The 26,129-nt window shown below is 40.0% G+C and overlaps 1 protein-coding gene across 2 annotated transcripts in view; it reads right to left on the minus strand.

The window, feature by feature from the left end:
- Positions 1-26,129, minus strand: part of SLC16A10 (solute carrier family 16 member 10) — a 124,742-nt gene that overhangs the window by 21,515 nt on the left and 77,098 nt on the right. The window contains exons 3-5 of one of the 2 annotated variants that reach the window (XM_019646353.1): positions 21,981-22,443; positions 20,508-20,599; positions 17,574-20,404 (exon numbers count right to left, since the gene is read on the minus strand). In XM_019646353.1, coding sequence (XP_019501898.1) covers positions 20,191-20,404; positions 20,508-20,599; positions 21,981-22,443 — 769 coding nt within the window. In that variant the 3' untranslated portion in view covers positions 17,574-20,190. Of the gene's footprint in view, positions 1-17,573; positions 20,405-20,507; positions 20,600-21,980; positions 22,444-26,129 lie in introns of those variants that run through there. The other variant, XM_019646352.1, reaches the window with a different exon arrangement.

The raw sequence follows: 26,129 nt of genomic DNA on the forward strand, positions 1-26,129 counted from the left end.
AAAAAAAAAGGGGGCCTTTTCCTATAATTTACAGTCTACTTAGAACAATGACTGCAAACCAACAATCCGGCAGTGTTTAAGAAGGCAGTGTGACCAGGCAGGTGTTTTATTGGGTGACACAACATGCCACTCAGCACCTATTGTCTAACACAAGCTTTGTTCCCACAGCCCGAGTTTCAGTTTGACATCCTTTGTTAACACTGCCATTTTCTCAGTGATCACCTACCTGTGATCACTGATCATCTTATGGCAAGGAGAAATAGCATGTCTATACTCCTACTGCTTTCTCTGAAATCACTGAGATGTTAGAATCAACATAAATAGTTGTTTCAAACAATCAGACCTCACTCACTGTCCCTTACACCAAATACTGGCCTGAATTCTAGAAGCCTACAAAGCAGATTTCCCAGTGAGCTCAAAGGGCCAGATGGTTCCTAGGTGGCCCATTCCAGGAGACACCTCCTTAAGAGACGTCCATTTTGTATTTTAAAGCCCACTTGGTTATGCCAGCACCATCACAACTGTCTTTGCCATTTCAAAACTGGTTAACGGTTTTCCTTAACTTCCTTCTGTATTTTCACACTGGTCCAGAATAATCCTCTTAAATATGGCTTTAATCTCCCCAATCCCTTAGTCATCAGTTGCCCACTGCCTACATTTATACTCCTTAGTTTGGTATTAAAAGCCCTCCTTAATCTGTCACCAGTCTATCTTTATTACCTGCTAATCCTTGACTCAGAAGTAGAAAACTCCTGGGGCCGGCCAAGTGGCTCAGTTGGTTAAGAGTTGGCTTGGGAGCACGAGCTCTGAGCAGCAAGGCCACCGGTTCAGTTCCCACATGGGCCAGTGATGCTGCACCCTCTACAGCTAAGATTGTACACAACAGCTCGACCTGGAGCTGGGCTGCCATGAATGGCCAGCAACGGCATAGGCTGCAGCCCCTGCTGCAGTGGACTGCCGTAAGCTACCATAAGGGGCCAGCAGTGTGGCCGACAGCCAGTGTGAGTGGCTGGCGATCGGCGAAGCTGCCGTGAGCCGCTGAGAGTGGCTGTTCAATGGTCAGCAACCGACTGCCTCAGCCAGGAAGAGCGCAATGATCACAATACCTACACGGGCCAGTGAAATGACATCCTCCACAACTAGACTGAAGAACAAAAGGAGAGCAACTTGTCTGTTCCCCTCCCCCAACTCCCCAATAAAATCTTTTTAAAAAAAAGTAGAAAACTCCAGTGACTACAGGACTCAGGCAAATAAATAGCATTAAAGGAGCAAAACAGGCTATTGGAGTGGGGAGCGCACAGATCAGTTGATTATTACCATCTAGGACCACCAGTGTTGCCAAACCCACCTCCCAGCCCCCTTTTATTTTAAAGAGAAGTCACCAATCTGGATTGTGTGGAAAGGTTGGCACCTGGCTTGCATTTATATAGAACACTGCACGATCCAGCCCCATCCTGCAAGCCAAACAATCCCTATCTGCAAACTGCATCAGGGTCGGCTCTGAGCTCAGCCCTCATCCCATCTGGCCCGGCAGGGTTTATCCAGCGTCTGAACCATCCTCACCTCTCTAAACTTCTGCCGCCTCTTCTACCTTCTGACTTGCTAAATCCTACCCACTCTTTAAGACTCTGCTTCAATCCCACCTGTTCTATAAAACTGCCCTTGACTGCCTCAGCCTTACACCCCCCCTGTTGTTACTGCCTATAGTTTTCATGGGCACCTTAAGTACTGAGTGTTCCTACCCGGCCTGTATATCGCTTCTAACTCTACACATGCTGTTGAGTAACTCTTCCCTGTCAAACTGAACAGAGCTACCTGCCTGTTCCAAAGGCACCTCAGGGTCAGCAGGCCCCATGTGAACTCATCTCCCTCCACGCCCTGCCCCCGCTCCATGCCAGTTAACGCTATTACTGGCCCAACTACCCAAGGTAGAAACCTGATAACCACCCTAGGTTATTCCTTCCTTCTCTTCAAATCCAACCTCACCACCCAATCCTGATGTTTTTCCCTCCTGATCTCTCTCAGTCACACTCCCCTTGGTCCACTTCCCCCAGTGTTTGAGTTCAGATTCTTATCACTCTTCACCTGGACCACAACAGCCTTCTAACATGCTTCTTGCTTGAGCCCCTACTCCTAAATCTCTAACCCATATTCTCTGAGACCACCAGATTAAGTTCAAAATGAAAAATAACATTTCTCTGCCTAAGATCCTTTTATGGCTCCCACAGACGTCAAGGTAAAGTTCAAATTCCTGGTTTGCCAGGGAAAGGCTCCCTGCTTTATTACTGCAGCCTCACCTCCAGCTGCCTCCTTATAGTCACCATGTTAATGCTGTGTTGTCCAATATGGTAGCTACTAGCTACACGTGGGCTATTGAGCACTTAAAATGTGGCTAGTTCGAATTGAGATGTGCTATAGGTGTAAAACACATGGCAAATACAGAAAACTTAATGGAAAAAAACAAAGAAACCCACAAAAGATCTCACTAATAATTTTTAAGTATTGATGCCACGTTGAAATAATATTTTGACTACATTGGTTAAATAAAATATATTATGAAGCTAATTTCATTTTGTTTATTTTTTACTTTTTAAAATATGGCTACTAAAAAAATTTTAATTCCATATGTGGCTTGCATTTATTGGACAGTACTGGTCTAAGAAATACACTTGTGGCTGCAAAGATAAGCCAGCTGTCGATAAAGGTGACCTTCAAATGGGCTTATTCCTCCAGGTCCTTATCACTCGCTGTCAAGTGAGATTAGACAAAGTAGGGGATGGATTCCAGCTCAGTTCTGAAGAAAATGAATAATCCAATGTACGGCAGGTGGGATATAATTATGTGTACTCATGAGCTTTATTTGGAATTTGAAACCAGACTCTAATGTATTTAATTCACTTCAGGAAGGACCCAAAGGATCTATTAACACTTTTAAAGAAACCATCTTTAATATTCAAAAAAGACTGAATTTACGAGTCATTCTTTTGATGAAACTAAGAACAGCTGCCTGCCAAACTGCTGTTATCCCTTATTAGTGGTTTATTTCCCCCTCGCTCTACTTTATAATCCTTGAAAAGAATAAGGTGAAATGTTTTAGGTCTTTTGAAAAAAAAAGGTACATTTGATAAATTCAAATTATGCTTAACTGGAAACTTAGTTCTTCAAATATAAGGGGCATTATTTCATTGAATTTTGTTATTGTTGTCATTGTTTAAACAAAGCAAGAGCTTCAGCTTCTAATACTCCATCCCCAACCAAAGCCAAAATCTGCAGACTATGTTTCTTTGGTCATTAAGTAATGGAATCTGGGGGGCGGGGTTTGAAGGGCAGAATCGGGATGCTGGATCTCTGGGTCTTAGAGGTCCTTCCTACTTGAGGCAGTAGTACTTGGGAAGATCTGGTGTTCAGCTTACAGCTTGGGCCTCCAATAGCTGCCGCCAACTATTTTACAAATCTCTGACCATCTCTCATCCTCTGGAGACTGGCATGTACTTTAGCTTAGCAAAAGCATGAATATTGAGCAAATCTGATATTTGGGAGAGGTCCCTCCCTCCTCACTAGAGCCCAGAGGCAGATCCCTTTTTGAGAGTTTGGGGGCAGCAGCCTAAGGAAGCAAAAGCAATCCTCTCAGCCTCTCCCCTACAGGGGAGACACAGTGCCAGCCATTTGGTGACATCAGATAATGTTCTTCCACTGAGAATCCTGGCTGAGTCTTCTCGCTCTCAGTCAACCATGAAGAAAGTTAAATGAGCAGCCATAGTATAAAGCCAACTCCAATCAAGCTGACCTAAGTACATCAGAAACAAGCTTTTCTCCTCAGCAAATGGTTTCACAGAAGAATGCCGAGTAGAAGGGAACCCCAAATCACTTTATCTGTAGAAGTCCTTGAAACCCAGTGGTGGTACACACCTACAAAGCAAGGAGGTCACTGGAAAAAAGTCCAATTCTTCCCTAAAGTATTGTAAGATTATGTTATTTGGTCATGCCATGATAGTCATTAGCTTCATTGTCCTCCCCCACCTTTTTAAGAGGATAGGTGGGTTTTGCTTAATGTCCTTTATGTAATGCTTATGTAATTTATTACATTAAAAATAATTTTTAAAAAACTTTGGTGCAGGGCCAGCCGAGTGGCGCAATGGTTAAGAACTGGCTTGGGACGCCAGAGGACCCTGGTTCGGATCCCACATATGAGGGCCAGTGACACTGCCCTCTACAGCTAAGATGCTGAACNAAAAAAAAAGGGGGCCTTTTCCTATAATTTACAGTCTACTTAGAACAATGACTGCAAACCAACAATCCGGCAGTGTTTAAGAAGGCAGTGTGACCAGGCAGGTGTTTTATTGGGTGACACAACATGCCACTCAGCACCTATTGTCTAACACAAGCTTTGTTCCCACAGCCCGAGTTTCAGTTTGACATCCTTTGTTAACACTGCCATTTTCTCAGTGATCACCTACCTGTGATCACTGATCATCTTATGGCAAGGAGAAATAGCATGTCTATACTCCTACTGCTTTCTCTGAAATCACTGAGATGTTAGAATCAACATAAATAGTTGTTTCAAACAATCAGACCTCACTCACTGTCCCTTACACCAAATACTGGCCTGAATTCTAGAAGCCTACAAAGCAGATTTCCCAGTGAGCTCAAAGGGCCAGATGGTTCCTAGGTGGCCCATTCCAGGAGACACCTCCTTAAGAGACGTCCATTTTGTATTTTAAAGCCCACTTGGTTATGCCAGCACCATCACAACTGTCTTTGCCATTTCAAAACTGGTTAACGGTTTTCCTTAACTTCCTTCTGTATTTTCACACTGGTCCAGAATAATCCTCTTAAATATGGCTTTAATCTCCCCAATCCCTTAGTCATCAGTTGCCCACTGCCTACATTTATACTCCTTAGTTTGGTATTAAAAGCCCTCCTTAATCTGTCACCAGTCTATCTTTATTACCTGCTAATCCTTGACTCAGAAGTAGAAAACTCCTGGGGCCGGCCAAGTGGCTCAGTTGGTTAAGAGTTGGCTTGGGAGCACGAGCTCTGAGCAGCAAGGCCACCGGTTCAGTTCCCACATGGGCCAGTGATGCTGCACCCTCTACAGCTAAGATTGTACACAACAGCTCGACCTGGAGCTGGGCTGCCATGAATGGCCAGCAACGGCATAGGCTGCAGCCCCTGCTGCAGTGGACTGCCGTAAGCTACCATAAGGGGCCAGCAGTGTGGCCGACAGCCAGTGTGAGTGGCTGGCGATCGGCGAAGCTGCCGTGAGCCGCTGAGAGTGGCTGTTCAATGGTCAGCAACCGACTGCCTCAGCCAGGAAGAGCGCAATGATCACAATACCTACACGGGCCAGTGAAATGACATCCTCCACAACTAGACTGAAGAACAAAAGGAGAGCAACTTGTCTGTTCCCCTCCCCCAACTCCCCAATAAAATCTTTTTTAAAAAAAGTAGAAAACTCCAGTGACTACAGGACTCAGGCAAATAAATAGCATTAAAGGAGCAAAACAGGCTATTGGAGTGGGGAGCGCACAGTTCAGTTGATTATTACCATCTAGGACCACCAGTGTTGCCAAACCCACCTCCCAGCCCCCTTTTATTTTAAAGAGAAGTCACCAATCTGGATTGTGTGGAAAGGTTGGCACCTGGCTTGCATTTATATAGAACACTGCACGATCCAGCCCCATCCTGCAAGCCAAACAATCCCTATCTGCAAACTGCATCAGGGTCGGCTCTGAGCTCAGCCCTCATCCCATCTGGCCCAGCAGGGTTTATCCAGCGTCTGAACCATCCTCACCTCTCTAAACTTCTGCTCACCATAATAAAGCGAGCATCACAATAAAGCAAGTAGAAATCTTTGCTGGTGAAGGATCTTGCCTTCAGTTTGTAAAAAACGCAACTGTGAAGTACAATAACGCGAGCTGTGCCTGTATATTTCTTTGGGTAACAGTAGTTAAAGAAGAAGGGGACCTACAGGAGACTTAAAACAAAGATAACTTTATTTCTGACAGTGTACTTGAAGTAACAGCTGACTGACTCAAGTATGAAGTGCCCACAAAGGCAGTATTTTAGGGAGGTTAGGAAGGCAGGGCACTGCAGGCTATGGAACTAATGGAACTACAACTGCCTTTGCAGAGCTGAGGGGAAAAAAAGTCAACAGTATTTATCATCCACTGTTGTAGTTACTATGCCCTCTGGGAGATAAACAAATTCCAGGCACACAGTCATCAGCTGCCCTTGTCTATGATGATTTTGAGTCCCTGGTCCCCTGCCCTTCCTCTTCAGATACATGTCATCACGTTGCCAAGAGGACAACAGGTAGGCCTGTGCCTCTCACTCAGTCTCTAGGGGAATAAATTCATATGGCCAGCGCAGGGGAACTGTATCTTTCACATTTGCATGGTACATCCCCAAACAGGATAATAAATGATACACAATATTTTCGGTGGTTTTGGAATTTAGAATGATTTCTGCAGCTTCCTGCTTTCTCACAGGGATAATGGGTTCCAAACACTTCAGAGATTAGCAGCTTTGGCTTGTTGCCTCTCATTTGCTTACAGTTTAATTTCTAAGAATATATCCATTCAACATTTAAAATGCTATTCCATAACCCTAAAAGAGCATTCTGCCTAAATATACTGTTTTAAAGGTAAACTCAAAGAAAAGGGCCTGGCCCCTTTAAAAATTAGATAGATGTACGTTTGAAAGGGAGTAGAAAGCCTGCTAGATTGGTTAATGAATAATCACAGAATTTGTTGCAAATCAAAACTTTACACTACCCAGTGAGGGTTTGGTTTGTTTTCTTTCTTCTTTAAACAACTGTGTTTTCTCTATCTCTGTGTTTGCTAAGAAAAGGAAGTAAATTAAAACAAGTGGGGAATTCCCTTAAGAAGCTTTACATGAGCACTGCACACCAGCAAGTCCCGTGAGGTGATTAAAAGTAGAAGAAAAGTACATAGATTTGGGTACAAAAAAAATTAAGCCCTGTACATCAACTAATATTAAAATAGGACTTTATGTCCATGAAGATATTGATTTCGTCAGCCTTAAATGTCATTTTAACTTGTCAAATCTGATTAACTGTGCTCTGAGAACAAACAGCTCTAAGATACGTGTGAAGTGCAAACAAAATTTCTTTGCCTGCCAACATTTTTAAGGACTAACATCTTCATGCAGCCCAATGTCTACTTACTAATAAGGTATTTCTGTTGTGACTCCACTCGTGGTACAGGTACCTACTGCTTCCTCAGCAGCTGACAAAATGGAGAGCAGACCTTTGGTCTAACAGGACTCTAGGAGATATGGGTAGTTGGTTCTGTTTGTTTTTTAAAATAGCCAGGCTTCCCATTTCATTCAGATGGGTTTCCATGGTGTCTGTAACCACACATGGCACCAGTGAGACATGTAAAAGTCAGGACTGAGAAAAGAGAGGCAAGTTTCCAGAGTGAAGATTACTTAACAGCCACCAAGGGGAAGAAATTTATTGGATTTATTAATAGGTGCCAGTTCAAATAATCCTGAATTTTAGAAGATGGACTTCATCTTAATTTAGAAAATAAATCACTAGGATTTATAGGTAACTTGAAATTATTTAGTGACCCTGACAATAATTTCTGTGCCATATATTTCACAAATTATCAAAAACTGTACTAGTCCTTCCTGAACAATGAAAGGTGTTTCATCTGTTGGTTTGTTTAAATTGTATTTATTACACCTAACTCTAAATTTGATTCTGAGCAGTTTCTTTCTTGGAGTCTCATTTTTGGCACATCAGATTCACCACTCTCTCCCCCTTGATTCCTGGCTAGTTTAGGTTAACATAATGAAATAAGAATTGTTCAGTGTCTGTGTGTGGAGTTAAGCTGCCTCTGCTCTGGTCAAAACGGCACCGGAGGCCTCAGCCTGCCTGCCTGTCTGCCTCATTCTTCAGCAGAGTACTTTCAGGATACACAGTAGTTGGCAAGGCTTTTGCAGATATCATTAATGCTCTTATGAGGCATCATGTGTTTCCATGTTTGCTTTTTTTTTTTTTAAAAAAAGGATATACTCTTTTAAACTTACTCCTGGATTTATCTGGTGATAAAGTCACCTATTGGCTAAATGTGCATACAAACAAATAGATAAATATGGGTTCTAGAGTCTCTAATCAATAGATGAATTGCATGAGTTTGGAAAAGTAGTCCAAAATGAACAAATGCACCCAACAACAGGCTAGTTCAACTAATCTTACATTTTAGGAGTTTAAGATAAATTTCATCTTAAAATAGGAAGGGATAATTTCAGAAAATATTATTTAAATCACTAAGATTTGGGGTAACTTGATTTCTTTACTTATTTAATGGCTCTGGCAAGAATGTCAATAAGCCAGATATTTTTAAAATTATCAAAATTGGTTCCATTTCTTCTTGAATAATGAAAGATGTATAGAGTGGTAGTTTATCAAAATTTTAACTTATTTACTTTAAGGTTGATCTGATTTCTGAAAGAAGCAGAGAAATGGAGCATTAGCTCTTATTCAGCTTCTTAATTTTGCCCTTAATTAGAAAGTGAAGAAAGACTGTTCCTTCCACAAAAATTCTATCTTCTAACCTCTCCTCACTAAGATTCCATCAAACCAGTGATGTTGGCTAGAGAGTTCCTTTACAAAAGCCTCCTACCCTTCTTTCTCCTCCAGTCTTTGTAAGGCATAGAGTGTTGAGTCTTTTCTCTTACTTTTGAGTTACCTAATTGCTGACTCTCTCACTAGTGTCACATTAAATTCAAAAATATTTTTATCTGATAGAAGATAAAAAACAGTTAGGATTACACCTAGATCAGTTTTCCTTCCACTATTGTCATTTCCACATACTTCTGAGATTGTCTAACCCAATCTTTTACTCTTTCTTTTATTCTGAACCATTGTTCACAATCTTAGCTGTAGAGGGCGCAGCTTACCAGCGCAGCTCACTGGCCCATGTGGGAATCGAACCGGCAACCCTGTTGTTCAGTGCTCACACTCTAACCAACTAAGCTAACCGGCCACCCCTTACCCTTTCTTAAGAATAAGATTGTTTTGGAGTCCAGAGGTGGGGAGATGTGATTAACATTATCTTAAACATGTTCAGCTCTGTCTTGTGATTTTAAAGTGTTCAGGAAGAAAGGGACCATACCCCTATAGGAGGATAGATTTTAAAAAGTGGAAGCTCCGAGTGGTCTGAATTAAGGCAACTGCCATAGCAGAGAATGCTTTTGTGGACTGAGAGTTGAAAGGCTTAGACATAGTAGGAGGAAAAATGTCTTTGGAGCCAAATTATGAGCTCTACTCCTTACTGATTCTAAAATCTTGGATCTTAGATACTGCATATTGGTTCACAATATGGGCAGTACTACCCCATGTGGGTATTTTTGAAATCTGTGGAGGCTATTTTTATCTTTCTCATATAGTTGTAGCCAAGAATTACCTTTTCAAAATTTTTTTATTTTAATAAAATTTATATCACATAGCATTTTCCATTTTAACCATTTTTAAGTGCACAGTTTAGTGGCATTAAGTACATTCACTTTCTTGTCCTCATCACCACCATCCTCATCTCCAGAACTTTTTCATTTTCTCAAACTTAAACTCAGGACCCATTAAACAATAACTCCCAATTTTCTCCCTTCCCCCAGCCTCTGGCAACCTCATTCTACTTTCTGTCTCTATGAGTCTGACTACTGTAAGTACCTCATCTAAGTGGAGTCGTACACTATTTGACCTTCTGTATCTGGCTTAGTTCACTTAGCATCTCTTCAAGGTCCATCCACATTGTAGCATGTGTCCTAAGCATTACCTTTCAAAATACATATTTTATTCAAAAGTTCCTTCTTTTATTTCTCCTTTATGTTACAGGTGGGGCATTATTGTTTGGATTTGTTGTAAAGAATTATAGGCATAGGGTTGCAGAGCTTAGAAAGCACCTCACAAGAAAAGAGGTGGGATGGAGACACTAGGACACTAGGCCCATCCCAACCCCAGGATTCAGAGTGGCCCTGGGAGCCAAAGAGCAGGAGGCGCAAGGAGACACCTGGCAGAGAATCACGACAAGTCTCTGATTAGCTCCTGAGGCGTCAGAAACTTGTGAAAGAAAACAATGTGTCCACAGAAGCAGAGAGACAGTTAAGCAGGGACAGGAAGACTTGGTTTCTGTTATGGCTATTATAATGCTTTATAAATTCAATAACCAATATATGGCAGCATTTTAAATTCCACAGATGTGTATATGGGTAAGAGGGGTGTGGGCATGTGTTAGCCTACTTGCCAGGCTGCGGGCACCCTGACACTTTGCATTCTTCCGGAAGCAGCTGGGAGAAGGTACAAGGCAAAGGAGGTGTTATCTCACCTCAACAGGGCTGAGTATGTGCCTCCTACCACCCATTTCCATATCTTTAAATTATTCCATGTTGAAGTCAATGTAGATAAGCATACTTTTATTTCTGTTATTTAAGCTGCTTTAAGCCACACCCTGCCACCTACTATGTGTGTGACCAGAGAAAGTCTCTAAACCAACTAACTCCTTTCCCTGGTAAGATGGAGATAAAGCTGTTCTAGCCTTCAGGGGCTATATACTGAAGATCAAAGAAAGAAAGAACTTGGAAGATGATAAAGTGCCATTAGAATTGTAAGTAGTCATCAGCAGGAAAATTAGACCTCATACTTCAGCAATTCAACCAAGCTATAAGCTCAGCCTCAACATGGTAAAAAATATTTGAGTGCCAGGCACGTGCTAGAAGCTGGGGATGGAGCAATGAAGAGGGGCTCTGTCCCTACCCTTGTGAAGAATCCAGGCTACCTTACCTGTTTCTTCTTTATCATTTCCTGAGGTGTTCAAACACTTCCAACGTAAAACTCCCCAGTGTGTTTTGTAGGTAAATCCACAGTTTTCACCAGCCTTTCCCATACTTATTTTGAATACAGTATCAGGGCCCAACAAAAATACACTACTGCTACTTTTCAATTTAAGTTAAAATTAGGTATTTTTAAATGTTTGTGGATTTCTTTCTTCCCTGCAAATTTTAAATATTTTCGTGGTTTGGGGCCTACATTCTAAGGATCATTTTCATGCCTGAATAAACCATGCATCATTAAAAAAAAAAAAACTGTTGAATTATCTATAAATACTTATTTTGGGCTAACTAAATACGTGAAACACGTGACAAACTTACTCTGCCGTACTAAAAGCAACAGCCATTTTAATTTAATTATTTGTAAATGATTAGTTTTCTATTTCTTATGCATTAATTTTGTCCTGTCCTCCTGTCAATTCCTATGATAGTATATTACAATTTGAAAAAAAAAATACTCAGAAAAAAAAATTAGCTTGCTTTTGATGAAAGTGTTCTGTAGATATTTAACCTCACCATTAATGAGTCACAAGTGGCCAGTGAAGTTAAGATCCTTATTCATGTAAAGTAGGAGAATGCTGGTGAATACTGCCTATGGCACAAAACTGATAAATGGGCAAAGTGTCACTAACCTGAGTAGTCAAATTGCAGCAGATGTTGAGATCTGCAGGGAAATAAATGCAAGGTTAGAAAAGCAAGAAAAGCATAGGCACCACTGAAAAAAAATCTGAAAAAAGTGGGGATAAAGCAAAGGAAAGAAGACATCTAATCATTCACGTAATAACCACATGAGAACCGAGGGACAGTAGTGTATTATTAGAGGATCTGAGTAGTGAATAAGTGTCTGAAGAAAAAGCAATGCTTGGGGTCCTATGCAAGAATTTTTAATTTTCAACATGCAAATTTTAATATAATACAACAGACAAAAAAAATAAATTGGATAAAAAATCCATCAACCGTTGGCTGGCCTTAAAGATAGAAACTAAAGACATTCTATGTCATAGGCTTCCCAAGGGCAATAGGAAACTGTCTTCTAAATATCAAATACTGTTCTTCACCAGTACAACGCACTGTCACTCCCGCAAAGAGGTTGTCCGTGAGTTCCCAAACTTCAGTTACCTCCCACCATCACCTTCCATCTCATTTATTTTCTTCAAAGAAAAGATGACTATTTGAAAACTTATTTATGTGTTTACTTATTTATTGAGCTCTGTGAAAACAGACTACAACTGTTCTCACCACTGTGTCCCCACACCTGGAATGCTAGAGAATATTTGTTGAATGAAAGCTTAAATCTTTATGTTCAACTGAGTTGTAACTAGAGGTCACACCCATGCAAGAAAAAAACAGGGACAGAATGTAATAACCCATTCTAATTCTATTCTGATAACACCCTACCACTTACTGTGCAACCCTGAACAAAATGAAACCTCTCTGATCCTCAAGGTTCTTATCTATTAGTGGGAGAACCAGTATTAATCAGTACCGCTTTCCTCAGAAAAGGCTGCTGTGAGAGTTGAATCAGAAAATGTGTATGTGAAGTAAATGCCTTCATATCCTTTTTGGAAGTTAGTTGGGAAGGGAATGAATGGATGAAATGAATGAATGGACGAAACACTTCCAGACCACATAACAACAACAAAAAGAAATGTATGATGTAGGAGTTGTACAGGGGCATATAGTAATCAGCACACAGTGAAGCTTAATGGATAAATTCTGATATCTAAATTGATATACTATACAAAGAAATACCCATGTGTCAAAGAAATTTTATAAGCCTACTTTTGAATGAAAAATAGAAAAACAAAAATTACTTTCATAGGAAAATCTTGGTGAAAAGCAATATGATTAGTTTTTACTGTGCAAAGTACAGCAGACCCCCCATTGTCTGCGGTTTCACTTTTCTGTGGTTTCAATTACCCGTGGTAAATCGTGGTCCAAAAAATATCAAATAGAAAATTCCAGAAAAAAAGAATTCATAAGTTTTAAGTTGCATGCCGTTCCCAGTAGTACGATGAAATCTCACGCCGCCCTGCCTGGGACGGCTCATCCCTTTGTCCAATGTATCTGTTAGGTAGAAGTTAGGGAATGTAGGAGAAGGAGGAAGGATGGAAGGGGGCCATGGTGTCTACAAAAACAGCTCATAAGGAGCTTTGATTAACTGCCTCCAGCCCATTATCTGTTTTTACAACAGATAACAAGAAGTGGCCTGGAGCAAGGTAAGGATCTGAGTCAACAGACCTCCACCTTTCTTAGGAGGTCATGCCCTCCCATGGGGGAGCTTGTACCACTTTTTCCCACCAAATCATTATGTACCTCCCTCACCCCACTCTGCAAACTATAAGTTCTCTGGGCAATGGGCCTAGGTCTGTCTCTGTCTCTGTCTGTCTGTCTCTCTCTCTCTCTCTTTGCTCTCTCTCTCTCTCCCTCTCTCACCTCGGTTCACTAACACCAGAGGCCTATGCCTCTCTCTCTCCCCCTCGGCTAGGTCCGTTCTCTTCCCTGAGAATCACTGCGTGGGCAAGAAGAACCCAGACTCCCATAACATATCCACACCGTATATGGTCCCTTCCGGGTTAGTCACTCAGTAGCCATCTCAGTTATCAGATGAACTGTTATGGTATCACAGTGCTTATGTTCAAGTAACCATTATTTTACTTAATAATGGCCCCAAAGTGGAAGAGAAGTGATGCTGGCAATTTGAATATGCTAATGAGAAATCACAAAGTGCTTCCTTATTTAAATGAAAACATGAAAATTCTCAAGGTAGGACAAGAAAAAAATATATTGTGGACCAAAAAAAGGGGGGGTTCTACAGAAATTAGCCTTCCAGGGTGATCTGATCATGAATTCCTAACTGGGCAGGTCATGGTGGGTAGTCACACCCCAGGCATATAACTTTTTAGTAAAAGGTTTATCTGCCTTAAGTCAGCCCTGTCCATTGTTTCTGTGCATCTAGGTTAACACACCTTTGAAATAGCCCTAACCACCCTCAAGGAAGCACATAATAGGCTAACTATCCTGTAGTCCAGTGGTTCTCAACCTGTGGGTTGCGACCCCTTACTAACGACCCTTTCACAGGGGTTGCCAGGTACTCGCATATGGGCCTAGAGACGGATAGAGGAGCGGTGTCTTGGTTCCTAAGATCATCGAAAATATGTGTTTTCCGATGGTCTTAGGCGACCCCTGTGAAAGGTTGAGAACCGCTGCGTAGTCTAATCCTTGCCTTACTTTCTCCCACCTTCATTTAATCTTCCTTATGTTCCCTCCTTTATTTCAAATGCATAAAAAAATTATAAAACTGTCATTCTCGAACCATTTGAGATCTTGCTTCCTGGCAATTTTTGTCACTTTTGGCTCAAATAAACTCTTGTAAAAATTCTCTACAGGTTTAGACGTTTCTTACGTAGATGATATGCTGAGGGTTGCTAAGATTTGCTAAGACCAAATCTTCTCTGAAATTGTGACAAAAAAAGAAATTCATGCTAGTTTGCTGAGAGAAAAAGAGAGACCACATTCACATAACTTTTATTACAGCATATTGGTATAATTGTTTTATTTTATTAGTAGTTATTATTAGCCTCTTACTGTGCCTAATTTGCAAATTAAACTTGATCACAGGTATGTATGCATAGGAAAAAACAGTATGTACGTATAGGGTTTGGTACTTTATCTGGTTTCACGCATCTACTGGGGGTCTTGGAATGCACCCCTATATTATAATGGGGTACTACTGTACCAAAACTTTATGTATAGCTAATAAATGTCAAAGTAACAATCAACATGACCATAATTAGAATAATAAGACAAACCCAAGAATTAAAAAAAAAAAAAAGAAGAAGAAGATGGGTAGGGGGAGAAAATGAAACTGTTAGTCCCTAGTATTTAGCCTCTAGTGGTTAGCCTCCAGGCTAAAAACTAAAATTAAAATTGTTAACTCTGCCTCTTTAATCTGGCTGTAGAGCTAAGAAGACTGAGGTAGGGCAACTCTTCAGATTATATAGCTCCACTGTAAGTCAATTTTTAAATGTTTCCAAAACTCTGCAACCAGCATCCCTAAGGCTGGGGACATGCAGTGGGCCCAAAGGCTTTTCTCCTGTCAGAACCTTCCAGTGAACACAGAGAAGAGCAACACGAGAGGTCGTCTCAGCGCCTCCGTCCTGGCCTATATACAATAACTTTTGGCTTACAGGGATTCCCTCTAAGCCCTGCACGCTCAGGCTCTGCCCCACAACAACCTTGACCCTAAGCTCTAAATATATCCACAAAAGAAAGACAACAAAGCCAGTACAACTGCTCCTGGCAACTTCAGAGAACTGGACTTTGTCAAAATGACAGAGCAATCAATCTCTTGATTGCAAAATGAACCCTATGAGTTGACTAGGGTTATGTTAAGTAAGAAAACAATTTCATTCCTCTAATACAGAATTATGTTTCTACTATGTACACATTTATATTTTAGGCTACGACAAGCTTCCATTTATTTCCCATGGACATTCTTGGATTTTATACCTGGTTCTGCCACTTTTATAACTATATGACTTTTGGCAAGCAACCTAAGCTTTCTGTGTCTTAGTTCCTTTACCAGTCTTAAAGAAAAAAAAATGCAATTAAGTGACCTGTACAATCCTTTTCCACTCCTAAAATACTGTTATACCTTTTTTTTTCCAGGCATTTAAATATTTTATTTAAAGGCCACCCTCTTCAGAAGACCCAGGCTCAAGCCCAGGCAGGCACCAGTTACCAGTCTTGCAACCCCAAGCGAGTAATCTTACCACCCAGTTAAAAAAACAAAACAAAACAACAGGACAAAATGGAGTCACTTCTGCTAAGCAAGTCACCACACCAAAATTAACTGCCTCTCCCAGTAGTGGAATTTTAAGCCAATTTGTCTGAAATTTCCTGATCAACACTAGAGAGGTAAACTGCCTGATAAGACCCCTGCCTTCCCCTAAGGGAGGGTGTCCTTGCCTGAAATAATCACTCTTTTAACTTCTTAGTCCCACCCTCTTTCTGCCTATAAAAAACTTCCATTTTGTACAACTCATGGAGAAACCTTCTTGTTGCTGGGTGGGATGCTGCCTGATCATGAATCGCTTAATAAAGCCAAGTAGATCCTCAGATTTACTCGGCTGAATTTTGTTCTTTCCCAGGTTTGGTGGCAGTGTCAGAACCAAAGGGAGCTTCTGCCGGCCTTCTGGGACGATGAGAAACACAGGCGCAGCTCCCACAAACCCCATTTTGAGTTCACTGTCTTGGTCGCTATTTCCGCTCAAGCTGTTGTTGGTAAATCCCTCTCGTTTTCACTCTGCTCTGTTGAGTTCAGCTCCTTATCTAAATGGTTTTCCTTTACAGGGCAGGTCAGATGGAGCTGGGAGACTATTCTTCCTGGAGCCAATTGAGCTGGTTGGAGGATTCTGCCTGGAGCCAGCTGAGTTGGCAGATGGTTCTGTTTACCCAGAGCCAAGGCCCTAGCCTTTCAGACCACAAGGAACTTAGGGTATTTTTTGTTACAAAAAGGTATGAGAAATGAAGATGAATTTTTGTTAAGGGAAATGAAAAGCAGTATTTGCCTAAACTAGAATTTCTGGCTAAGAAGGACAAACTAAATGTATACAAAATGTAGAAGAGAAAAAGAGAATTTTCCCTTATGTAATTAAGCTAGCTAAAAATTGAATTGTTATTATGAGTCTTTTTCAAATTAAGCTTTACTATCAATGGTGTACTTATGTAAAACCAAAACTTAATTTTCTTTCATCTGCCCAAAGTCTTCCTTTTTGATTAATCTGCTGAGAAAGCAAAATTCTGTGTTTTACTAAAATAATTTCTGTGTTTTATATTGACTTACTCAAGTTTTTGATTACTTAAGAAAACTGAATTTTCTCAATGGTAAGAGATAACCTTCAGTATTCCTTTGAAATCTTTTAGTCTCTTTGGTCAAATACATAATTAAATATTGTTTCATAATAATCTGTGATCCTTACTTATTTAGTCAAGTGTCCCAATCTTATGGTTTATTTGACAAACCTCCCAAAATCAAATTCTAAAAGAAGTCTTTTGAGACCGCAAACTAACTTATTTCCCTGAGGGCCCCTGAGAGAATAGAAGGAAAACTTGAAAGGGCACAAAAACTTTGTTTTAGGTTCAGTGTGGCTGATACTAGGAAGCATTCTATCACTGAGGTGACCCGATGACAGAACAGCACTCTTTCATAGAAAGAACATGAGACTTATAGTGAGGGACATGTGTTCAAATTCCAGCTCTAAGCATAACTCCATGAGTGACCTTGAACAAGAGTAGCTTAGCAGAGTTTCCTTAGTCCTAAATATGTATTATTTATTACACTTACAATACTACACTCATCCTTGGGATGGTTACGTCAGATTTTGTGAAAATGCTTGACACATAACAGCACCTTGACAAATGTTACCTAATTCTCCCTCTGAGGAAGCCACAAAGATGAACACATGCATGCTATTCCTATTTGCACGTCTCAGTGCCCTGAGTTCTGGGCTTGAAGCAGTATTCCTGCTTTGACCACAACAGAGGTGCCCTGGCTAGTGGTCTAACAACTACATTCCATTATTGACCCACGAGATAATTTGACATTAATCAAAGCTATAAAATATCTCGAGGCCCTACATGGCCTACTTACTGGCTTGTTTGTCTCAAAATTTCATTTCTAATTTAAAAATACAACTAGCGTGTTCCCCAATTACAACTGGTCTTTATGTCCACTTAATTGCCCCGTCAGCTAGCAAATGATTGTCTTTAATCATAGCATCAGGCCAATGACATCCTCCTACCAGGTCAAAGTTTCTTTTGAGAACCGTCTATTATTATCGGCCATAAAACTGTCACACATCTTATCACAAAGATTTCTGAAAACAAGATAATAAACACTTATCCTGCAGATTTCAACATGAGTCAGTCATCTTCTTTGATAGAGAACTATGTGGGTTTAAAGCTTAAGAACTAAAATTGCCCAACTATCATATATTAGAGTAAAAGAATACAGGTACTAAATAACTGTTTTCAAAGGTTAGTGGTAGAGAGACGTGAAGCAATTCGCACTGAATCATCATCCTCTTTGAGGATGGGGCATTTCATGCCACTAAGAAAAGTAACATCATCACATTATCAGGGCCCTGTGGTCAGCGCTCTACCAAAACTACTTATGGCTCCTGCATCCTCTCTTATTACACACACACCACCAAAGACTCTTAGAGATTTTCGGTTGCTACACAGTAGGGTAGATACCAATTGCTTAGCTGTCCTTGTTAATGGGATGGGCCCCAAGAATTCTTTTTCTCTCCTTCCATATACTTATAATAATGACAGACACACAAATTTCTTCTATTTATCAGGTTATAATTTCAGCATATACATACAAAGCTATGGTTCAAAGCAAAACACATCAACTCTCCTCCATCAACAGATGGCATTAGTATTATTCAATTATTCTGAGGTTTGCTGAGTTTGAGCTTATGTTTTAAGTATTTAATGACTGAATATCAACATATCCTGTAAGTACAAAATGTGAAAGAAAAATCATGGCATCAAAGCAGAGAATTCTAAAGATTAAAATGGTAAGAAAATAAATCACTTATGTGAAACCACCAGTGGAATGAATAGATAAGACCCAGGGGCAAGCCATAGATAGGACAGACACACTGATATTCAAGGGTCAGGGTGAAATCGAAGGAACCAGCATAGAAACTAAGAACGAGTGAGGGAGAAGTAGGAGGAAAACTAAGAGAACGTTATGCCTCTGGAAACTAATGAAGAAAAACTGGATAAGGCGAAGCCATAGAAACTTAACCTAGAAAACAAAACAAAACTCGCGAGGAAAAGGGGCAACTCAAAAAACTGAAGCACCTGCTACGAGAAATGGTTATTTGTAAAGTTAGGTCTCACCTAAATTAATCTGTAAGGTCTGTACCCTTACAGTAGAGATTCTAAGTGAGGCCTAAAAGAGATCATTTGACAGCTGCCAAAAGGCACTATGATTCTTCATTTTTAGAAGTCAACCACTAAAAGATAACACCTTCAACCCTGCTTTGAGAGCAAGATGTCCATAAAACATACAGATTCTCGCTCAAATCATCCTGCGTGGTCTAATAAACAAGTAAAGATCTTAGAATTTTTAATATAACCACAAGAGCACTTCATTGTTTCGAATCTTTAAAGACCTAAATGGATAAATTAGTTCCCTAGTTGATTAAGGATTGGGTTTAACACCAAATCTCATGTGAAGGCCCAATTCCAATCCTGTGAAGCTTTTACTAACCACTTTTCCAAGTGGATATCATCTTTCTCCTTTGACTCCATAGTACTCCCCATCCCCAGCCCACCCCCCGGCCAAAACCACTCAATCGGCAATCACATTGTCTTAAAAGAACTCATATTTTTATACCAGAACTGGATAGATGCTTTACATATGTTTTCTCTGATCCTTATTACTTTACAAAACTGGGATTATCCCTATTTTAAAGATGAAGAAACTAAAGCTTAGAGAGGTTACCCAAGGTGGTACGGCATGTAAGGGACAAAACCAGGATTCAGACCCACAGCTGTCTTACTTCAGAGCCTTTCCCTTCGCCCACTATACAATTCCGCCTGTGGCACAGAAGCACTGCGCTAACTCCCAGTCACTGTCTCTGTGGGTCCTGGCAAGTTTTTAAGTCTCTCAGGGCCTCAGTCTTCTCATCCATGAAATGAGGATGATACATCGCAAGTACTGCATCGCTGGGAAGATTAAAGAAGATAATGTATGTAAAAGTCCTTTATAAACCATAACAATTTTTATTACATTACTAGATTTTCTGCCCCTTCATGGCAGGTTCTTACGCCTTGCATGCATTTGCCCTTCAACACCCAATAAGGGGTTTCCTATGAATTGAACACCATCTACTCGTCTTTGGAAAGACCTGAGACACCGTTTCCCCCTCTAAGGAGGAAAGTGGTGTCCCAGTCCATGACGCTTGGATTAAGTATCCTAATCCAGGCCTTAAATGAAAAACTCCATACGCCCATCAAACACGAGATTTTAACAGCCTGCGCGGCATTTAAACTGTCTGGGTTTTCCTCTCCAATGCGGCTTTCAATGCCATAACAGTTTGACAGATTAAATCCCAAATGAAAAATACCAACACCTTCTATAAGAAAACATTCCTAGAAGGACGGAGAGCAGGAAAAAGGCCTAGCTTGTTATCAGAGTTAACAGAGACCTTATTGTTCTGTGTGCTAGCTGATTTACAGCCTCCTGATGACAACAGTATAACACTGACTCATCACTATTACGAATTTGATTTACTTTAAGACCCATACATATTAATTTTCTTTAGGCATACCCATCCCCCTTACCCACATAAGGTGGACATATCTGGTGGTATATCCAGGGAAGCGGCCCGGTATTCTCCAAAGTAAGGCTACCAGGTTTGCTACCAGGTAAGCACAGTGGAAGGCAGCCAACCCCTGCGCTGCTGTTACACGATTCCTGGAAAGTGACTTCCCATCTTTGTCTGGGACGGATCTGTTTCCCAGTCTGTAAAACGTAGGCTAATGTTACTGATTTTGCCTACTTCACAGATTTATTGTGAAGGTCAAATGAAATATGTTAAATTAGTTTACAAATTATAAATATATACCTGCAATAACTAGATAACCACCTACGACTTGTCCTCTGGTAAATGTCTGGTATTAGCAAAGCTGAGATACTGATTTCTCTGGGTGTGTTCACCTGGTAGTACCAAAGAGAATTTTTTAAAAATCTACTCATTTTTGAGAAAAACACAACAAATGTTATCTTAACAGAAGCTAGGGAAGAGGTAGTTGGTAAAGTTGATCCTTCCTATGGTCCAGCAAAAAATAGCTTCCGATGGTTCAGTTATGCCTTCCTACAAAGTGTGAAAATGGACTGTTAAATCAAGATGTCGCCGCATACTGCATATGTGACGGGGTCACACACTAGGTAGTTTTACCTAGTGCCTCATTCTCTGCAAAATGCCAAGTGGATCAGAGTACTGAAAACCAGCCCTTCTTCTTATCTCCCCATTGGTCATGGCAGATGCTTCCTCAACACTTCTGGCAAAAAGAGAATAAGGAGAATTGAGAAATCAAAATTATTCTTAGATCCAGGACATGCCTCCCATCTCTCTTTGTGTTTCCTTGACCTAATTCCTTTCTGAACTGGGCATTAGAACCCACAGTGTTCGTGTAATTTACTAGCTGACCCCTTGAGCCCAGTAATTCTTTGAACTGCGTTATGAACTTTCACCAAAACTTTTAACTAAAGAAAAATTATCCGAACATCCAAAAATAGACTGAAAGCTAGAAAAGGTCCACGTTCACACACATAGTATAAATACAAAAGAAAAATTTAACCTAGTATCATTTTTGTTTTACATTTTCAGCCACAATAGTAAGAAAAAAGGAAGAAACATAATAAGCACTTTTGAGCCAATTTTGCCAGGGGCAAATACTTGAGGCACTCCTTATTCTTGGTTCAGTACAAAGAGGCTGAAATTTGCCTTTGAAGTAAAGATAAACAATACAAATTGAGCACCTGAAATCCTATTTTCCTATAAAACCCTTACACTCTCCCCTTGTTTGGAACTTGGGAACATTTCTCAGATAATCTCTGAATAGACTTCCCATTTTCCCAGAAGTATCTGACAAGTGGATGCAATGCTTCTTTGTGTCAAGGCCACTGACAATTTTACTATTTACCTAATTTCTGCACCCTTTTGTTGAAAAACAGTTTACCGATGGTGGTAAAATCATTGCACCATCTTTGTCCCGGATGATTTGTAAGTCACTTGAGGCAACAGTAACCTATCAAGTTTCTTGTACTGATGCCATTTGTTCCTTTTTTTTAAACGTTGTTTGTTTAGGTTTGGTGATTTTTAAAATACAAAAGCGCACTCGTGAAACATATCCTCTGTTTAATTATCTGATGGATGTGCTGACCTTGTCTTAGGAGGCCTTAAACTTCAAGAGTCCTGAATTGCAACCAGCATCATGGTGAAGGCCAATGTCAGCCTGCTCTATCTCGCGCTTCTAAGTTGTCCTGTATGAAATAATACTATCTGTCACCAGCAAAGGAAAGCAAGCGTACTCACCAAGTGAACATAAGGCACAAAGTACCCGAAAAGCGCAAGTGGTATTCCAACTGCCCACACTGCATAAGCTTTCACTTTGAAGATGGCAAAATTGAAAATTTTTTTTGGACGACTGAATTTTCTCCTGGAAAAGAGGGAGAATCGGTTGCCTCCTTTGGTTCCACTCTCTTTATCTTTGGCACTGGAAGCAACAGGTCGGTAAGTAAAGCCGGCCAGGAAGAGGACAAACATGAAGATGCAGAGGATCCTCAGTGTGTAGAAGAGGCCCACGCTGTCGATCAGAACCCTTAAAAGGAACGGCAGCAAAATTGTGAAGATGCTGCTGCCGGCAGTGACAATGCCATTCACCAGTCCAAGGCGTTTCTTGAAATAATGTCCCAAAATGACCAGCGACGGCTGGTATGCAAAGGAGCAGCCACTGGCAAATATGATTCCGTAGGTGAGGTACAGAGGTTCGATGGAACTGCGTAAAGATGAAAAAGAAGGAAAGGACTTTCATTATTTTTATCATGTGCTTATTGGTAGAATAAGCTACCATTTTATTGGTAGAATAAAACCTTGGCATAAAAGTGGGTTTTAGTTAATCAGTCCATTTTCTAGAAATGAAATTTAACCAAAAACAGAGGTGAATAAAAAATAATTTAAAAAAAACAAAAAAAAACCCCAGAGGTGAAGCACTTAATAAACCAAGAATGTAGCACTAACACTATTTTAATTTAATCTGAACAGATAATAAAAATGCCTCAACTGTGTGATAAATGGCCGTGATAGTCATCAGGGACTTTGTTCCTCCTCGTCTTCCCGTGGATTTCATGAACCAGGCAGCACTGGGTGAGAACTGGTGTGTGCCCTACAGCTCACAAAGGACAGGGCCAGGAAGGACCTCAGTAAAGTGGACACTGATTAGACTAACAAACAAAAGACTTAGTCTCAATAAAGGTTTTTTAAAATTATACTTTAACTAAGACAACTCATTATTTTATGGAGTTTCATACTTGCATTGCACATACTAAGCAATCTACTCAAAGAAAAGTCTGCATTTTATATTTTCTCCCCAAGGTTATGTCAAGGATATTTGCACCGAAGAAAGAGTTGTGTCTGATTTTGACGGCTTGAGGGCTGCAGACCAACCCTCGCCCTGTACTGCGCTGTTCTCAGAATTGGGCAAGATAACAAGAAATCATACTTCTGATTGCATAACGGCTAAATGCAGTAGGTTCACTAGTAATCCCAGTTTGTACACTTTAAGGCCATGTGTGTTTCAAATGAACAATAAAGGATTAAGAATTTTATAGTTTAGCCAAATAATTACACATCTCTTACGAAAGTAAAGGATCGTATCGTTCGTTACATTCTTTGAAACAAGGTAAGGACTAAAAGTAAACTGAGTTTTATTTTGAAACGTCCAATTCAAAAGACTATTTATAAAGGAATAAAGTCAAATTATTTATTAGAAGCTAAGATAGATAAAGTTGGTTAATAATTAAATTTTGGACAATAGCACTAGTCTAGAAATATACCGAGGAAATCACAAGGAACTGCAGAATCTGATAAAATTAGTGCATGCTTGCAATCCTCTCTCAGATGCCCTTCCCCCTCTAGTAATCCACAGCTAGCACCCGTCTTTCAGTCAAACTCAAGAGTCACTCCTAGTATTTCCCAGATTAACTTTATCTCACTCTGATCACCTTTTACTGAATATCCACTCTATTCAATAATAGCTACTGTGTTATTAGCAGCTACTGTGTTCCAGGTACTTGGTGAAAAAAATATTAAAAATATTCTCCTATCTGCTTAGTGAAACAAGACATAGACCCCCACATGATATAGAACAAACTGTAAATAATACTTCATTTATTTGCATCGGTTTTTCCACATAAGTAATTTTCCAGATAACTGCAACTTACTACTTAAGGTGCTAATTTATTTTTATCTAACAGGAAAAATCTAAACCCCTTATAACATTTCTCTGCCTTCTTCCAAGCATATATGTAAAATAGTATTGACAACACAGTATCATCATGAGCATCAGTTTCTATACAGTTTTACCACAGTACTGTAAAGCTGTCATTTGGAAAACCAGGGAGCCACGCATATAAATTGGAAATGTTCTTTTGCGTACCATTTTAAATACCAAGTGCAGGGTGAGACGAAAGTGTATGAGCTTCGTGATAGCATTTTCATTGCTGCTGAGCCTTTTTCACATCTAAATTTCCACCTCAGTAACACGTGGTTCAAATTGTTGGAAGTTTGACAACTAAATTAAGTGCAGTGTAAATCAGCAAGTAAATCAATAACATACCAGTCATGTGTGCAGAAAGGACAATGATGTGACCTGAGACTGCTAGAGAAGGCTTTCCTACAAAGGCAGAACTCAGCTATAGGAGAAGTGGGTCCATCGTTCAACACTTCGAACTTACACTACAGTTCCCCTTGCTCCTATACATTGCTTTGAAAGTTTGGTAGCTTTTGATCAGTGGGTTAAATAGTGAAACTGAATAGAAAATGAGAACATTACATGTAGTAAGGTAAATGTGGTTTGAAGACATTTTGTTTCTCAATGGTAAAAAAAAGTTTGAAAAACACTGTTTGCTATAAGTGAGTTTGTATATGTGTTCTGTCTATGACTAGGTAATAAGTTCCATGGGTTTTCTACCTCTTGGTCCTTTCTCCACCAAAGCCTGAGTGTTCATACATTCAGCAAGTGCTAGGGCCACAAGTGCTGACAATGGGGACCTGGAGGCTTCCAGGCCAAAACAGTATCTATGAGGAGGTAAGAGCACAACGTTGTATTACTGCTAAAACAGAAATAAAAGTGAATGATCTCACACAGTTACCTAAGCAGAATCTTATTTCAAACAAACTTGTTTCTAGTTTCTTCAAAAAAATACAGCTTTAAAAGAAAAAAAAAATCATAACCACACTTTAAATATGGAATATATATTTTCTACCAAGAAATAAAAATAATTGTTTAGAATAATGTCTAAGGTGTAAAATTAGTAAACCAAGAATTCTGTTGATTCAATCCCAAATATTTAAAAGTAATCAGGGCAAGAAATGCAAGTTTGTTTTTTTTTCCTAATGACCTCTATAATACTTTTCAACTATGCATGAAGATAGAAAAGGAAAAGAGGCAGGAAATGAAGGTAAACCACTAAAATAGAGGCACAGGATGGAAATCGCTTAAGAGGTTCTCTTGTTAATTGCCTCCTGTTAATCAGAGATACATATTAAACCAGTGTTTCTCTAACGGGATTATTCTGACAATGCAAGGTGATTACTAGCAGAATTGGAGCCTCACACAGTGATGTGCCCATCAGCTCTTTAAAGCTAGTTCCTCTTCAGGGCACTCCATCTTTTAATAGACTCAGGGAAAGTATTGATATTGTTTTATTTTAAGCTGCATTTGACCATTTTATTTTGCCAAAATCTTTTAAAATTTTAGCAAGCTCTTTAAAAAAAATGCACACAAGAACTCTCCACCTGAGTTGAAATTAATAGCAAAGTTTTTATCTAATTAATAAAAATATTTTATATGGAGCCTATGAACAACTGCTTCAACCACTATTGTACTCTTGGGGCCTCAGACTGAGCTGATCTTAAACTCATACTGTTGCTTTAGACAACTGACTTATAGCTTGAGTTCTTTAAGGATGTTTATGTGAATAGAAAAAAACAAAAGGAGACATTTTTCTTGGCTCCAGGGAACGTATATATCCTGATGGATGCCTAACTCGTAGCATTCAATTTCTCAAGCTCTGATTTGCTGCTCTAAACAACAACGTATAAGTCGTATTGCCTACAGTTTAAGCAATGAAAATGAAGATTTTTCCTTAAAGGTCTAATGGGTTTTACTGAACAGTTCATGAATTGTGCAGCATCCCATCTTGCAAATAGAAGGGAGTTCCCAAGATTTTTCCTTATAAACAATAATGTTCTTGAAAAGCAACATAAAGAAACCAAGTCCTTGGGCCAGCCAAGTGGCGCGTTGGTTAAGAGCTGGCTTGGGATGCCAGAGGGACCCGGTTCGGATCCCACATATGAGGGCCAGTGACACTGCCCTCTACAGCTAAGATGCTGACCAACAGCTCAACCTGGAGCTGGGCTGCCATGAGTCACCGGTGACGGGTAGGCTGCAGCCCCTGTGGC

Source organism: Hipposideros armiger, unplaced genomic scaffold, assembly GCF_001890085.2.
Source record: "Hipposideros armiger isolate ML-2016 unplaced genomic scaffold, ASM189008v1 scaffold_101, whole genome shotgun sequence".
Classification (NCBI taxonomy): domain Eukaryota; kingdom Metazoa; phylum Chordata; class Mammalia; order Chiroptera; family Hipposideridae; genus Hipposideros; species Hipposideros armiger.